At 48.4% G+C, this 15,701-nt stretch overlaps 1 protein-coding gene across 1 annotated transcript in view; it reads right to left on the bottom strand.

Annotated features, from left to right (window-relative positions):
* Positions 1-15,701, bottom strand: part of JPH2 (junctophilin 2) — a 73,125-nt gene that overhangs the window by 34,840 nt on the left and 22,584 nt on the right. The window contains exon 2 of the mRNA XM_045529185.1: positions 12,451-13,240. Within this exon, the coding sequence (XP_045385141.1) occupies positions 12,451-13,240 (790 nt within the window). The remainder of the gene's footprint in view (positions 1-12,450; positions 13,241-15,701) is intronic.

Below are 15,701 nucleotides of genomic sequence, written 5' to 3'. Positions count from 1 at the left end.
TTTTCATTATTCTGACCTTCCTTAAATTTTAAGGACAAGTGTGTTGTTTAGAATAATGTGAAAAAAAACAAAAAGAGAAGCTCAGTGTATCTGATGTGGCAGAGTAGGTGAGTAGCTTGGGACATAGACTTGGGGTCAGAATCTCAGCTCTGTCACTTACAAGCTATGTGACTATAGACGTGTTTTTAAAAAAATCTCTATGTGCTTCAGAATTAGATAAGCTAATTCGGCTGAACACTTAATGCCTGCTATGTACTAAGTCCTCAATAAATGCCGTCTAAGAATGCTGGCCATTGTGATCTGAGGTCTCCTGGGACCCTCTGGGGCAGCTGAGGCTGAGAGCTGTTAACTGCAAGGAGGGGCTGAGCCCAGGCCAGCCCCAGGTCCTCTGCCTCCTGTTCCAGGGCCCTCCTACTGTGTGTGCCTGCCTCTGTTTCCAACACAAGGGCTTCCCCTAACAGAGGACGAGGAAACAAGGAAACAAAGGATTCTTGGTTTCTATCCCACCCACTGCCAATGTCCTGGATGTGCAGAGGAAGAATGCGCAGGGCGAAGGCGACCCCAGCTGCCCTTTGAGGTGCTGCAGGTTCTTGGGTTCATCACTGCCCTTCTCTGCCCGTCTGCTCTGTGCACCCCCAACCCCCAGTCTAAGGTGCACGTGTCTCTATACCTGTAAGCCCCCTGACTCAGCACTGGGCAGAGTGCCACCTCAACACTCGACATTGGGATTCTGATAATTAAAATGCACGTGCTTTTTAACCCAGCAATTCTACTTGTAAGAATTTAATACATAAAGTCTTCAGTTAGAAAAAAAAGAATACAAAAAAGATAATTTGACCAACTCTACACCAGGCCCCTGGCCAGCCTCCTACTGGTGCCACCAGGCCCCTCTTCCCCACCCAATGGCCGTGTCACATTTCGGGTCTCTGTTATCTCCCCAAATCCCTGTGGCAGGCTCCTCCCTGACCTACAGCCTGGCGCCTGCTGTGTGACCCCTCACTGTCACAGCAAGTGACAGCCACCCCACCTGAGTGGGCCATTCCCAGCTCTATTGCCCACTCACTGCCTAGAGAAAGAGCCAAAGGGGACCCAGGGGCAGCATATAGCACTTGCATGATTTATTTGGCCTACATAATATTTGTGCACACGCATGTGTGTGTGCACGCATGTGCATGTACATGTTTCCATGTTGGTGGGTTTTCATGCACAGATGTGAGAGCTTTAGGGTGTAGTGAAATATGTTCTATCTAGGTCTCTCTCCCTGCTTCTCTGTTGCTCCGTGTCGCTCCCTGTTGCTCTGACTTCCCTTTACCCCACCCCCTTCACCTCCTCCCTCTCCCCTCTGTGCCCCTCCCCTGCTCCCAAACCAAGTTCCCCTGATTTGTTATGCAAAGTACGTAAGAATTGGAAGATTCATACCAACCAAGCATTATATGCCTCCTCATGTGATACAATATCAAGTATACAGAACCATTTATTAAGTTTTCATGCCAGAAAAGTTGACCCTGAATCTGTTCTAGGTAGAATTTACAGTAAGTACAGGAAAGCAAGAAACAAGTTAAATAGTACCATAAGGAATCAACCCGACAAATCTAGAAGATGTCCGGTCATTAAAAACAGGAAGAGGATGACTCTGGATTAAGAGAGATTTAGGATATAGTTCCCAATCTGAAAATGAAATTAAGAAAACAATTCCATTTATAATAGCAACAAAAAGAACAAAACATTTCAGAATAAATTTAACAAACATTGTACACCGACAACAAAACATCATGGAAAGAAATTAAAGACCTAAATAAATGGAAAGATGCTCCATGTTCATGGATTGGAAGACTTAAAATTGTTAAAATGACAGTGTTCCCCAAATTGATCTACAGAGTCAACAGAAATCCCTATCAAAATTCCAGCTGCCTTTTTTCTTCTTATGGAAATTGACAAGCTGATGCTAAAATCCACGTGGAAATGCAAGGGACTCAAAATATCCAAGACAATCTTGAAAAAGAACAAAGTTGGAGGACACACAATTCCCAGTTTCAGAACTTAATACAAAGCTACAGTAATCGAGACCAGCGCTGGGTGTAAGGACAGACATACAGATCAACGAAATAGAACTGAGAGTCTGGAAATGAACTCCCACATTTATGACCAATTAATTTTCAACAACGGTGTCTAGACAACTCAATGGGGTAAAGACTAGACTTTTCCACAAATAGGGCTGGAATATCTAGACATCCACAAGCCAAAGAATGAAATTAGATTCCACACCATGTACAAAAATTAACTCAGAATGAAGCATAGACTTAAATATAAGACGTAAAACTATAAAACTCTTAGAAAAAAATATAGGAATAGATTTTTTTTTGTTTCTTTATTTTTTTATTCCTCTCCTAACCAGTAGGAGTAGATTTTGTATTAGACGATGTTTTCTTAGGCCTGACACCAAAAACACAGGCAACACAAGGAAACATAGATAAACTGGACTTCATCAACATCAAAAACTTTCGTGCTTCCAAGAACACTATCGAGAAAGTGAAAAGACAACCCACGGAATGGGAAAAAATATTTGCAAACCATATCTCTGATAGAGGACTTGTATACAGTTGTAATATATTACAACTCAATAATAAAAAGACAAATACAGTTGTCCCTTGGTACCTGCACCCCCTCAGACATCAAATTCTGTGGATGCTCGAGTCCCTATATAAAATGGTATATTTGCATATAACTTGTGTGCATCGTCCTGTATATTTTAAATCATCTCTAGATGACTTAAAATACCTAATACAATGTAAATACTATGTAAATAGTTGTTATACTGTATTTTTTAATTTGCATTATTTTTTACTCAAATATTTTTGATCAGTGGTTGGTTGAATCTGGGGATGTGGAACCCACAGATACAGAGGGCCAGTTGTAACCCAATTTAAAAATGAGCAAAGGATTTGAATAGATACTTCTCCAAAGAAGATATATGAATAACCCACAAGCATAACAAAAGATGCTCAACATCATTAGTCCTCAGGGAAATGCAAATTGAAACCATAAGAAGAGAACTCCTTATTGGAACCAATGAAATATGAAACATATTGAATAAATTTGGAGGAAGAAATAATTCATAATGAATTGTCATTGATCTGTTAGGTATGAGGATGGCTTTAGGCTTACGTAGGAAATGCCCTTATCTTCCACAGGTGCACTTTAAAATACTTTGAGGTGAATTCTCTCATGATATCTAAAATTTACTTTAGGGTTTTTCAGAAAAAAAAATAGATGTAAAAGAAGCAAATATGGCAAAATTGCTATCAATTGTTAAATCCAGTTAATGAGTAAATGGGTGTTCATTATATCAATCTATTTTTATATATACTTGATGTTTTCAATAAAAAGTCAAAAGACAAAAGGTCTTATGCCAAAATGCAAATCTCCAGTTTCTCCTGAAACATCAAGAGCAGGGCTAGCACTGAATCCACGTTTCTACATGGCAGCCGGTAGCTGCAAGAGAGAAGGCACCGCCCCTCCCAAGGGGGCTTGAGGAGACCAGATCTCCAAGGTCCCACTACCCTCTAGCCAGTAGGACACAGGCCTGCTACCTGCCTGGGCCCCATAATGTTTTAGTTTGTAACATGGTTCACCTGGCATTCAAAGCCCGTCCTAACCTGGCCCCAGGCTGCCTCCCCAGCCTAATCTCTAATCTTCCCCCACCCACCCCAGCATTCTCAATGACTCATGGCTCCCAAAATACACCACGCAAATTCCTACCTCCATGCCTTTGCACATTCTCATTCCTCTACCTGGAACGACCTCAGTCTCCCACTTCTCCTGGCAAACTCCCAGCCTGGCCCCTGCAGGGAGCGTTCCCAGACCTTCCCAGGGACAGGTAGGTGCTCTCTGCTCTGGGCCCCGGCGCTTGCAGGTCATTCCTCCCTCTGCTCCACCACTCACTGTGTCCAATCCCGTCTGGCTTCACCACAAGGCTGGGGGGCCCTGGAGGATGCTGACCACACTCATTCACCACTGGCTGCCCCGTACCCCAGCACGAGCCAGCACAGAGTAAACACTAATCAAAGTTTGTGAAAGAAAACCGACCAAAGGTCAGATCATGCACAGTTAAGAGCATTCTAGAACCAGGTCGCCTGGCTTCCTGCTCAGCTATATCCTATTTGAGACACTTACCCTATCTGTGCCTCAGTTTTTCCATCTGTAAAATGAGAATAATAGTACTTTCCTTATAGGGTTATTTTTTGGATACAATAAGTCAATATACATATGGTACTTAGAATCACGCCTGGCTCCCAGAAATGAGGACTATATGAATGCTTGTTACATTAAAATTAAATAAACAGGCTCAGACATGGGCAATTACCAAGACCCTCCCTTGGACTAGTTCAGGGTCAGGTCCTCTTCCCTCTGGGTGACCCATATCCTGTGGTGGTGCTGGAAATGAGTGTTGGCAGTGAGAAGTCATAGCTTGAAATGACACCAAATTCATCCTTCTCTTTTGTCAAGGAAAAAGCCTCGGTTAGGTGCCTGCAGCTCTTTCATACTAGTCGATCTCTTGCCAATGTCTCTTTTCTTTTTTTGCTGTTTTGGGACAGTCTCACTCTGTTCCCTGGGATAGCACATTGACTGCCACACTAGAAAAAAAAAATTTTTTCCTTGGGGCCACAGTGTTTTATTACAAAAATAGAATAAAAACGTCAAAAACAAAACGATCCTTTCTAATTTAATGAAAAATGTGTTATTTTTTTATTGTTTTCTCTGTTTGAGTTATATGCAACTTGAAAAATAGTTCACACGGCTCCCAAAGTAGAGACTTGTGAGTTACATATGCTTCACGAGGCCCCAGGCTCAAAACTAGTGTGAGTAAAATACAACTCACACAGCAGTTAATGTGCTAGAGTGCAGTAGCTCACTGCAACCTCAAACTCCTGGGCTCATGCAATCCTCCTGCCTCAGTCTCCCAGGTAACTGGGACTACAGGTACGTGCCACCACAGCCAGTTAATTTTGTATTTTATTTTTTGTCGAGATGGGTTCTGACTATGTTGCCTAGGCTGATCTTGAACTTCTGGCCTCAAGCAATCCTCCCGCCTTGGCTTCCCAAAGTGCTGGGATTACAGGCATGAACCACCGCACCTGGCCGGATGTCTCTTTTTAGCAAAAAGAAAACAGACTTCAAGCTCAGTGCCTTTGGCCATCAATAGTTTGACCTCAGACTTCAATAACATTGTTCTGTTTTCAGAACTCCCTGTGATATCGATTTCCCATTTATAACAGTGAAAAGTCTTCCTTTTCAATAAATGTACCTAAGTATGTTTAAGTAAGTTGATTTAAAGATGAAGAAGGTAAGTAGAAGTGGTACATGGATGTAGCAAACACTGACAGTCATGCAGAAGATGAAAGCTGGGGAAGCACAGTTGCAGGAACTGCAAGACAGGGCAGGGTCTTCCATGAGTGATTTCCTTCTCAGGGGAGACTCGGATCAGTGCAGGATGCTACATGATTCATAAGAACAGCTTGCACCTCCTTGCATGCCTTCAACAGGAACTGTTTATTTTACTCTCTTCAGCAACACTTTGAGGGAGGAATTAATAAAATTCCCATTTGACCGAAAAGGAAAATGAGCCCCAGAGAGGTGAGATCATTTGCCTGAGATCACACAGCTTATAAAGAGGCTGAATCCAGATTCACACTTGGGTCCATCCAATGCCACGGCCCAAGCTCTTAGCCACTGGAGAAATGCACATTCTCTTAGCTCACCAGAGACATTCAGCTGCCTGCAAGAGAGCTCCTGGCAAAACCAACTCCAACCTGCACTCAACTTGGGAGTTTCCAGGTCCAGGTGGGGAAGAGATGGAGGTGGAGGTGGGCTCGGGGGGCAGAAGACAGACCAGTTAAGCGATGCCGTCCTGGTATAAAACCTGAGATGTTCTGAACCTCACCCCCTGGGGCGGCTGAGAACTCCTCTGGGCCAGCCCTAAACTCTGCCCTGGTGACACAACAACAATACTAGAATACTGGACAATGGCAATGGTGGCTAACATTTATTGAGCACTTCCTGCCTGCCAGCCCTGTGCTGAGGGCTTCGTGTACAGACTCTGCTTTAACCCTTGTGAAAACACTTTTGAGGTAGATCTGCTCTCAGACCTGAGGGAACTGAGGTCTGGAAAGAAGACGAGATATAGCAAGAGGCACCGTCAAAGCCTCACTCCTAACTACTGACTGTGCTCCTTCCAGAAGAAGGCCATTTATCAAGCGTTGGCATGACAACCGAAGTTGCAAAGTTTAGGCACCTCCCCTAACATCCCAGCTTCCCTCCACGATCCAGGATCCATGACCTTAAAAGGCGTTACAACAAGAGTTCTTAGCCACAAAACCAGAAGAAGACATGAATCTACTACCCCCTCGATCACTTAGTGGCTGTGGGTGTATCTCTATCTCTTTCTGCACCTCAGTTTCCCCGTAGGATCAATGAAGAAATTGGACTATCCTGAGGGCCCTGAATGGGTCTACAGCCATGCTGTCCAATAAAAATATAATATGAGTCGCATATGTCATTTTAAATGTTCTGGTAACCACATTAAAAAATGTAAGAAGAAACAGGTGAAATTAATTTCAAGAATATGTTTTCTCTAACCCAATATATCTAAATATATAATCATTTCGATATGTAATCAATATTTTAAGAATTATTCACAAGTTCCTTTACATTCTTTTCATACTAAATCTTCAAAATCCAGTGTGAGTTTCACACCTGCCGCCCGTCTCCGTCCAGACCAGCACATTCTAGAGCCCAGCAGCACCTGCGGCCAGTGGCCACCATATTAGACAGCACAGGCCAAGAATCTCTTTCAGTCCATACCCCATTTTAGAAAGAAGAGATGTCTCAGCTTTCTCCCTTCTCCTGGGAAAGATGTCCTGTTTGTAGTCTCTGGCTGACAAGTTCCACGCAAGTCCCACCATGGAGACAAACGCCAGCCCTGCCCGGGTGCGAGGCGGCTGGTGGCTGCAGGGTTGCTGCCTGTCCCGCTGCAGCCAGGTTACTCACAAAGCCCCAGGAGACGGAAGACACTCTGAGGAACAAGGCCACAGCCTGCTTTTCCTCCTGACCCCCAAATTCCCTTAATTGGGAATTCAGCCTGAGCTTGAAACCGAGCCAGGCAGCACCCGGTCCCCATGGCACCAGCCCCCTGGGCACACAGGACTCCTTCCTCATACACACGAGGAATCCAGATCTCCCCGAGCACCCACACAGCAGCGTCGAGTGCAAGAGGCTGGATGCCAACTTCTCACTCCACAGGCTCAGTTCCCAGCTGTGGGCCTGGCGGCCTTCACGGTGGGAGCTCAACACGGCCACATTCAAGTACGGCAGGTATTTATTGGCAGGAACGACAAGGAGGGTAGGGAAAGTAAGGGGGCATCCTTCCTTCTCCCCAAACTTCCATTTCCTCACTTTTAAAATCTAACACTGTTAGATGACAGCAAGGATTATTTTTACTGCTGGCTGTCCCAGGGCCAAGCATTTTACAGGCATTAGCTCATCTACTCCTTCTAACAACCCTATGAGGAAAGAGGATCCCATGTTCAGAGTGGTGAAGCAACTTGGGCAAGGTCACACAGCTATTTAGAAGAGCCAGAGTTCCAATTCATGGTCTTCTGAATCAAGAACCTAAGCTCTTACCTACTTTTCTCTGCCCTGTCCCAGGGTGGCCCAGGACACTCCAGGCTTACACCTGTTGTAACCATATACATTTGGTACAATTATTAAAAATGTTCCCTTTGGAAGAAGGGGCAAATCTTCCACACAGAAGAATTTCAAATAACATACATAGATATTTCCTGGCTGGGTGTGGTGGCTCATGACTATAATCCCAGCACTTTGGGAGGCCAAGGTGGGAGGATCACTTGAGGCCAGGAGTTCAAGACCAGCCTGGCAACATAGCAAGACCACGTCTCTACAAAATATTAAAAAAAAAAAAAATTAGCTGGGCATGGTGGCATGCATCTATAGTCCCAGCTACTCAGGAGGCTGAGGAAGGAAGATTGCCCTCACCCAAGCATTCGAGGTTGCAGTGAGCTATGATCATGCCACTGCACTCCAGCCTGGGTGACAGAGTGAGACTCTATCTCTTAAATAAAAGAGTGCAGCTTAATTCCAGACCCTTCTCCCTCTTTAGTGTGGGCTGATCTTAATGTCTGATTCCAAAGTCAGAGTACAGAAAAAGGGAAATAGTAACTTAACATCAGAGAAACTGGCAGACACGACCTCACCTAAGTGATCAAGGTTAACATCACCAGCGCTAAGTCATGTTGATGTCATGTGCCCCCCTGATATGATGTGATAAGAACGGCATTTTGCCTCTGTGGCATTCTTCCCCCAAATCTATAACCTCAGTCTAATTCTAAGAAACATATCAGGGCCAGGCAGGGTGGCTCACACCTGTAATCCTAGCACTTTGGGAGGCTGAGGTGGGAGAACTGCTTTAGCCCAGGAGTTTGAGACCAGCCTGGGCAACACAGCAAGACCCCGTTTCTACAGAAATTTTTTTTTTAAATTAGCCGGGCATGGTGGCATATGTCTGTAATCCCAGCTACCCGGGAGGCTGAGGTGGGAGGATTGCTTGAGCCCAGGAGTTTGAGGCTGCAGTGAGCTATGAGCATGCCAGTACACTCCAGCCTGGGTAGCAGAGTCAGACTCTATTTTGACAAAGGAAAAAAAAAGAGGAAAGGAACATATCAGACAACCCAAATTGAGGGACATTCTACAAAATATCTGACCAGTACTCTTCAAAACTGTCAGTCATAAAAAAACAGGAAAAAATGAGAAACTATCACAGACCAGAGGAGACCAAGGAGACCTGACAATTTAATGCCATGTGGGATCCGACATGGGATCCTGGAATAGCAAAAGGACATTAGTGGAAAAGCTAGTGAAATTCAAGTACAGTCTGGAGGTTAGTGAACAGTAATGTACCAATGTTTGTTTTGACAAATGCATCACAGTAATGTAAGATGTTGACATAAGGGGTACAGAGTACATGGGAACTTTTTGTACTATCTTTGCAACTTTATAAATCTAAAATTATCCCAACATAAAAGTTTTATTTTTAAAAAGTACTCCCTTTTACTCATAAAAGTGTCCAGGTTTAGACAATAAATTATATGATCACCAGGTCATAAGCCTGGCTCTGCCTCTGTCTTGGACCATTTGTGCCACTGTAACAGCACCTGAGGCTGGCTAATAGACACCCAACAGGAATGTGCTGGCCAACAGCTCTGGAGACTGGGAAGTCTCAGGTCAAGGTGCCAGCGTGTGTGGCGTCTGGTGAGGCCACGCTCTTTCTCCAAGATGACGCCTTGCACGCTACAATCTCCGGAAGGGAGGAAGGCTGGATCCTCACATGGCAGAAGGCAGGAGGGCCAAGAGGTGGAAGGGGCCAACCTCGCTCTTTTTTTTTTTTTTTTTTAAGAGATAGGATCTCACTCTGCTGCCCAGGCTGGAACCTCAAACTCCTGGGCTCAAGGGATCCTCCTGAATAGCTAAGACTACAGGTGTGCACCACCTTGCCCAGCTGATTTTTTTTTTTTTTTTTGTAGAGACGGGGTCTCATTATGTTGTCCAGGCTGGTCTTGAATTCCTGGGCTCAAGTGATCCTCCCACCTCGGCCTCCCAAAGCACTGGGAGTACAGGTGTGAACCACTGTGCTTAGCCCAAACCTGCTCTTTTATGAGGGCTTTAATCCCACCAGTGAGGACAGAGCCCTCATGGGCTAATCCCCTCTCCCAATACTGGTACCATACTGTTAGGATGGCAATCCACTTTTGGAAGGGACAAACATTCACACCACTGTAGCTTCTAACCAGGAAGTCTTAAGAAAATCAACCATCCCTTCTTTCCCCCTTAATGATATTAACTGCTCACACATTCATGGAAGTTTACAAAGGTTAGAGACAGCCAGATGTGCTGGTTAAAGTTCTGGACTCAGAAAGCTAGGGGCTGCTGTCCTGAATCTCCCACTCGCTTGCCAGATGGTCCTGGGCACATTACATGCCTTCTCTGGGCCTCAGTTTCCACATCTGTCAAACGAATTCATTGAATGATGACAATGACAAGTAGTATTTATTAAGCCCATGCTTGGTGTCCCGCACTGTGGTAGGACCCGTGATGGGCCAGCCAGGTTCCTCTTCAGAACTGCAGGACTTATTTCTCCACTCCCAGCTGCTCAGAGAGCTGCCAGCTGTCAGCCCCCCCCCCAAGAGATTGCCTTTGGCAGAAGACAACTGTCCAGCCCCAGGACAAGCCCCTTTCTGGAATGCAGCCTGCATCCAATGCAGAGGGTATAAAGATTCGGCTCCCTTACCCCGATTTGGGACAACACTGAAGGCCACCACTACTGCAGGGCGCCCCTTGTGGTCGGCTGAGACATCTGTGGAGACTGCATCGCAGCCCGGGCATCTCCCACTGCCCAGTCCTGCTTCCTTCCCATCCCCACAGTGCCGATCCTGAGAGCACTCCCTAGAAACTTCCTGCTCGCTAATCTCCGTCTCCGAGTCTGCTTCCCGGGGAACTCACCTCGAGACAGGGCTATGCACCACGGCACCTGCGCTACCTTTCTTAAGCCTCAGACCAACCCCATCTTTACAGATGAGACAACTGAGATTAGAGATGAAAACTGATTTGCAAGGACATACAACTATGAAATGGTGGTGCCCCTGATGGGGAAACTGAAGCTCAGACAGGCAACCTGACCTGCCCAGGTCACTGAGCTCAAAGACGGTGGGGCCAGGATTTGGCCCTAGGTCTGCTTAACTCTGAAGAACACAGGCCCCTTTTCCAATAGGACTGCTATAGCCCCGGGACAGGTGAGTGCCTTGCACCACCCTCCTGTCGCACCCACTGCTGTCTCTGCAGCTCACACCAAATGTGCAAAATGAGAATAATAGCAGTGCCTGCCTCGTTAGGACCTTGTAGAGATTACATGAGTTATAAAGGTAAAGACCTCAGAACCGTGACTGGCGCACAGGGAGACCTTCACAAGTGGTAGGTTAAAAACAAATCACATAGGCAACGTGAGGCTGCAACTGTGATATGCTCTCAGCATAGGTCCCGCAGTTGAGTGACAGTCTGCCTGTCCTGGGGGTTGGACCTTGTCAGCTCTCCAAGGGAGTCAGGCTTGACCTGAGCTTTGAAGGAGGCGTAGAAATTAAGTGGGCAGGAAGAGGAAGGAGAGCAATCCAGGCAGAGGAAGTAGCATGAGCAAAGGCCCTGTGGCAGGAGGAACTGAAGAAGGATGATAAAAGGCCAGAGTTACTAGCACAGAGGAAAACAATCCAGGCCCAAGGCAAAAATGGTAAAAAAGAAAAAGAAATGAGACTGGATAGGAGGGTGGGAACCAGATTAGGAAAGGCCACTCACTAAATGCGACTTTGGACAAGTCACATTATCTCTCTGAGCTTCATTTAGCTCATCTGCAAAATGGAGTCTTATAAGGTTGTTAAGGGGAGTGAATGAGTCAAATATTTATAAAGTACTTAAAATTGCCATGTGCCTAGTAGGTGCTGCAAATGTTTGCAGCCAACACTAGAAGTTTATCTGAAGTACAATGAGACAACTCAGAGGAGTTTGAATGTAGATGTAGAGCTGGTGCTTACTGGATGGGAGGGTGGACTGATGCAGGGTTGGGGGGTGGGTGAGTGAATGGAAGTGTGGACGGACTTTTGGGTGGAACTGTGGTTGGGTGACCGGGGTGGCTGGGTGGACGGAAGAAGCTGAGTGAGAGCAGGTGATCAGTGGATAAGGGGATGGATGAGTGGTGGAATGGGCGTCTGGATGTTTGGATGGATGTCTGGGGAGTTGAGTTGATGTTTAGATGGTTAAGGTGGATAAAAAGATGGAAAACTGGATGGGTGGATGGGAGTGAGTAAGTGGCTGTGAGGATGAGTGGTTGTTCAGGTGGACGTTAGAGGGGCTGCCTGACTGGAGATGGTTGGGTGGATGAAGAGACTTGTTCCGTGGGTGTTAGAGAAGTTAGGTGAATGAGGGATTGGGTGGATTCGGATGGATGTCTGGGTGGCTGACTGCGTGGCTGGGTGGATGGATAGGTGACCGGATGGCTGAGTGGGTAAACAGAAAGTGGAGCGGGTGGGTGAGTGGGGTGGATGACTGGAGAGACGGTTGTTCGGGTGGATACTAGAAAGGTTGGATGAACAGAAGGGTTAAGTCAGTGGAGGGGCTGGGTGAGGCTCAGTGGATGGACGAGAGGACCAATGGTTGGGTGAACAGGTGACACCAGCTCCTGAGAGCATCCAGTTAACCCACTAAAGATCATGGGGAACCCCTGACGGTAAAAGCAGCAGGAACAGGCTTGGAGACAGGGCCTCCTAGGTTGCCCTGCCCCAGGCCCCCTTCCGGACCGGAGCCCGTCCCATCCGCCCCCACCCGGGGTCCTACCTGGAGGCGGCGATCTCGGCCTTCTGGCGCGCGATGGCGGCCGCGCGCTGGGCGCCCTCCACGCCGTGCTCCACCTTCTGGCGGACCTTGTTGCTCTTGAGCGGCAGCACGCGGCGCTTGGTGCCCTTGACCAGCACGTTGTGGCGGTACTTGCCCTCCTCGCGGTGGCCGTCGGGCAGCGTGGTGCAGCCGTAGCCGTGGCGCAGGTTGTCCAGCCACTCGCCCTCGTAGCGGAGGCCGCTGGAGCGCTCGCTCACGCCGAAGCCCGAGCGCTTGTCGTTCTTCCACTCGCCCATGTAGGTCTCGGTGGTGGTGGCGTCGATGTCGGCCTCGAAGGGCGCGGCCTCGTCGGCGCCCTCGGCGCCCTCGCCCAGGCTGGCGGTGGAGGCGGCGTCGCTGGCGCCCGAGCTGAGGTCGCTCTTGAGGAAGCTGACGCGGCTGCGCTGGCTGCCCAGCGACGCGCGCGACTCGGAGCGCCGCAGCTTGCCCAGCAGCGCGCCGCGCCGGAACAGCCCGCCGCCCCCGGGCGCCCGCGCGGCCGCGTCGGCGTTGGCCAGCAGGCTGAGCGCGAAGCCGCCGCGCGGGATGGCCGGCGACGGCAGCGTCGGGCCGTCCGAGGCCGGCGAGGCGGGCGAGTCCGGGGCCACCGTGCCGTTGCTGTGCTCGCTGCGCAGGGACGACAGCGACGTGCGCAGCGGCGAGCGCACCACCACGGCCATCCCGTAGGGCACGCTCTGGCGCACGCCGTAGCCGTGGCGCATGCCGTTGGTGAACTGGCCTTGGTACGTCCCTGCGGGCGAGGAGAGGGCGCGTCAGTGGGGCGGCACGGCGGGGCCCCGCGCGTGCACCGAGACTCGGTGTGCAAGGCGGGCCGGGGCTGGGAGAGCACGAACAGCCGCGGGGGCGGAGAGTGCCGGGTTACTGTGCCTATGCGGGGCTAACACGAGTGGGCAAGCCAGGAGTTTGCACCGCGGGGTGAATATTTCCTCCGGTGGGAACATGGCAAGGTCACAAGTGTGCAAGATAAGGTGAGGCTGTGTGAGCCGAGTGTAGAAGTGCAAAGCTGTGTGAACAGCCAAGGCCCCGTGGGTCCGTGAGGTTCAATGTACGTGCACAGTAATCCCAGCGTCCCAGGTGATGTGAACACTCAAGGTCACGAATGCATCAGCCAGTGAGTTTGCACAGTGGTGTGAAAGTTGGAGAACGCAGGGCTGCGAGTGTGTGTATCTGTACCAGATTGTGTTTACAAGACACTTCTGTGGGCGTGCATGTCAGTGTCTTTTGATCATGAATGTGCAGGTTGGTGTGTACGTGGTGGGGTGAGTGCCTGAGGTCCATGGAGGTGACATTAGGGATGTGTATGAGGTTCTGAGTGTGCAAGGCCATCTGAGTGTCAGAGAACAAATAGGAGGCACTCGAGGCTGAGTGTATGAGGTTGTGGGCGTTAGTGAAGCTGAGAGCATGTGAAACCAAACATACAAAGGATAGTGGTGTGTACAAGGAGGTGTCAGCGACCAAGGCCCTGCCGGTACACAAGTCATGAGCTTCTGGAAGGATGGAGTTTGTTAGTAGGCCACACAAGCCTTATGTGAGTTGAAAGCCAGCACAGACTAGTGGTTAGGAGCACAGACTCCAGAGCCAGGCTCCTGGGTCCAAATCCTGCCTCTGCCCTTCCCAGCTGTGTGACCTTGGGCAACTGACTTAACCTCTCTGTGCCTCAGCTTCCTCATCTGTCAGAGATAATAACTGCTTCTTACCTCATAAGGGTTTTTTTTAGGTTTAAATGAGTTAATACCACTGAAAAACTCTGAACAAAAAGATATGTTGAGGCAAGGTATGGTGGCTCACACCTGTAATCCTAGCACGCTGGGAGGCCGAGGTGGGAGGATTGCTTGAGCTCAGGAGTTCAAGACCAGCCTAAGCAAGAGCGAGAGTCCATCTCTACTAAACACAGAAAATTAGCTGGGTGTCACGGTACACCTGTACTCCCAGCTACTCGGGAGGCTGAGGCAGGAGAATCGCCTGAGCCCAGGAGTTTGAGGTTGCAGTGAGTAATGACACCATTGCACTCTACCCAGGATGACAGAGCAAGACTGTCTCAAAAAAAAAAAAAATTGTTGTGATACTGTGATTTTATAAAATTGTGCTAACATGTGAGGGCACCTGAGTTATATGAACAAACTGACACACAGCTGCCAAAATAACCCCCGTCCCAACCTGTGGTTCTTCCCAGGGCTCCATCCAAAACCTTCTCCCATTCTCCCTGGGTGAATGCACCATCCAGTGTTTTTTAATTGCCATGTATGCCCTGCTGACTTCCCCAACCCTTTCCCCTCCCCTCTTCAGATGTCAGCTTGGAGATTGATGTCCCTATAGATGGGGATACCCAGCCACCTCCAGGTCACATCTCCCCTCACCCACCCACACACACACCTGTGCCACCATCTTGGTGTCTCTCTCCCCCGGCAGCACCACTGCCTCCGTCTTCGTACCTCCAGCACCTAGAACAGCACCTGATACATAATGTTCACTGAACTGAAGGCAGAAATTAGGAGCCTTTGTTTTAAACACATGCTGATACTTTCCCCTGGTTAACAAAACCCAAATGGCCTTCTTCCCATCAAATGCCCAAGAGCAGGATGGCTGGGTAACTGAAACAGCCAACCAGGGGAGGGACTCCCAAGCTCACTCCAACAGGCATGCTCTTATTCTGTCTTTTGCACTGGCTGTTCCCTCTGCCTGGGACTCTTTTCCTCAAATATCCTTCAAGTCTTTGCTCCATGAGACCTACCATGACCACATCATTGAAAATTGCAATATGTCGGCACCTCACCCCAGCCAGCACTCTGCTCCCTTTCCTACTTATCCTTTTTTTTTCCCAAAGCATTTCTCACCCTCTAACATACATATGACCTGTTTATTACATTTATTGCTTTGCTCCCCTTGCTAGAATGGAAGCTCCATGAAGACAGGGATCTTTTCTATTTTGTTCTCTGATGGATCCCTGGAAGCTGGAGCCGTGCCTGGCACACAGACGTGCTCCACTGATGTCTGCAGAATGACTCTCTGGTCCTGTCCACAGACTCCATCTCATTGGGTGACCTTGGGCAACTCGCTTTCTTAAGGCCTCAGTTGCCTCATCTATCAATGATGTGTTGGGTGAAAAGCTCTCTAGGGCTTGACCTAACTCTGAGATGCTGGGCTTCTAGAAACTGGGGCACTGTGCCTCTGGAGGCAAAGGAGAGCACGTC

Source organism: Lemur catta, chromosome 17 (assembly GCF_020740605.2).
Source record: "Lemur catta isolate mLemCat1 chromosome 17, mLemCat1.pri, whole genome shotgun sequence".
Classification (NCBI taxonomy): domain Eukaryota; kingdom Metazoa; phylum Chordata; class Mammalia; order Primates; family Lemuridae; genus Lemur; species Lemur catta.
This window is presented reverse-complemented; position numbering and strand designations above follow the sequence as displayed.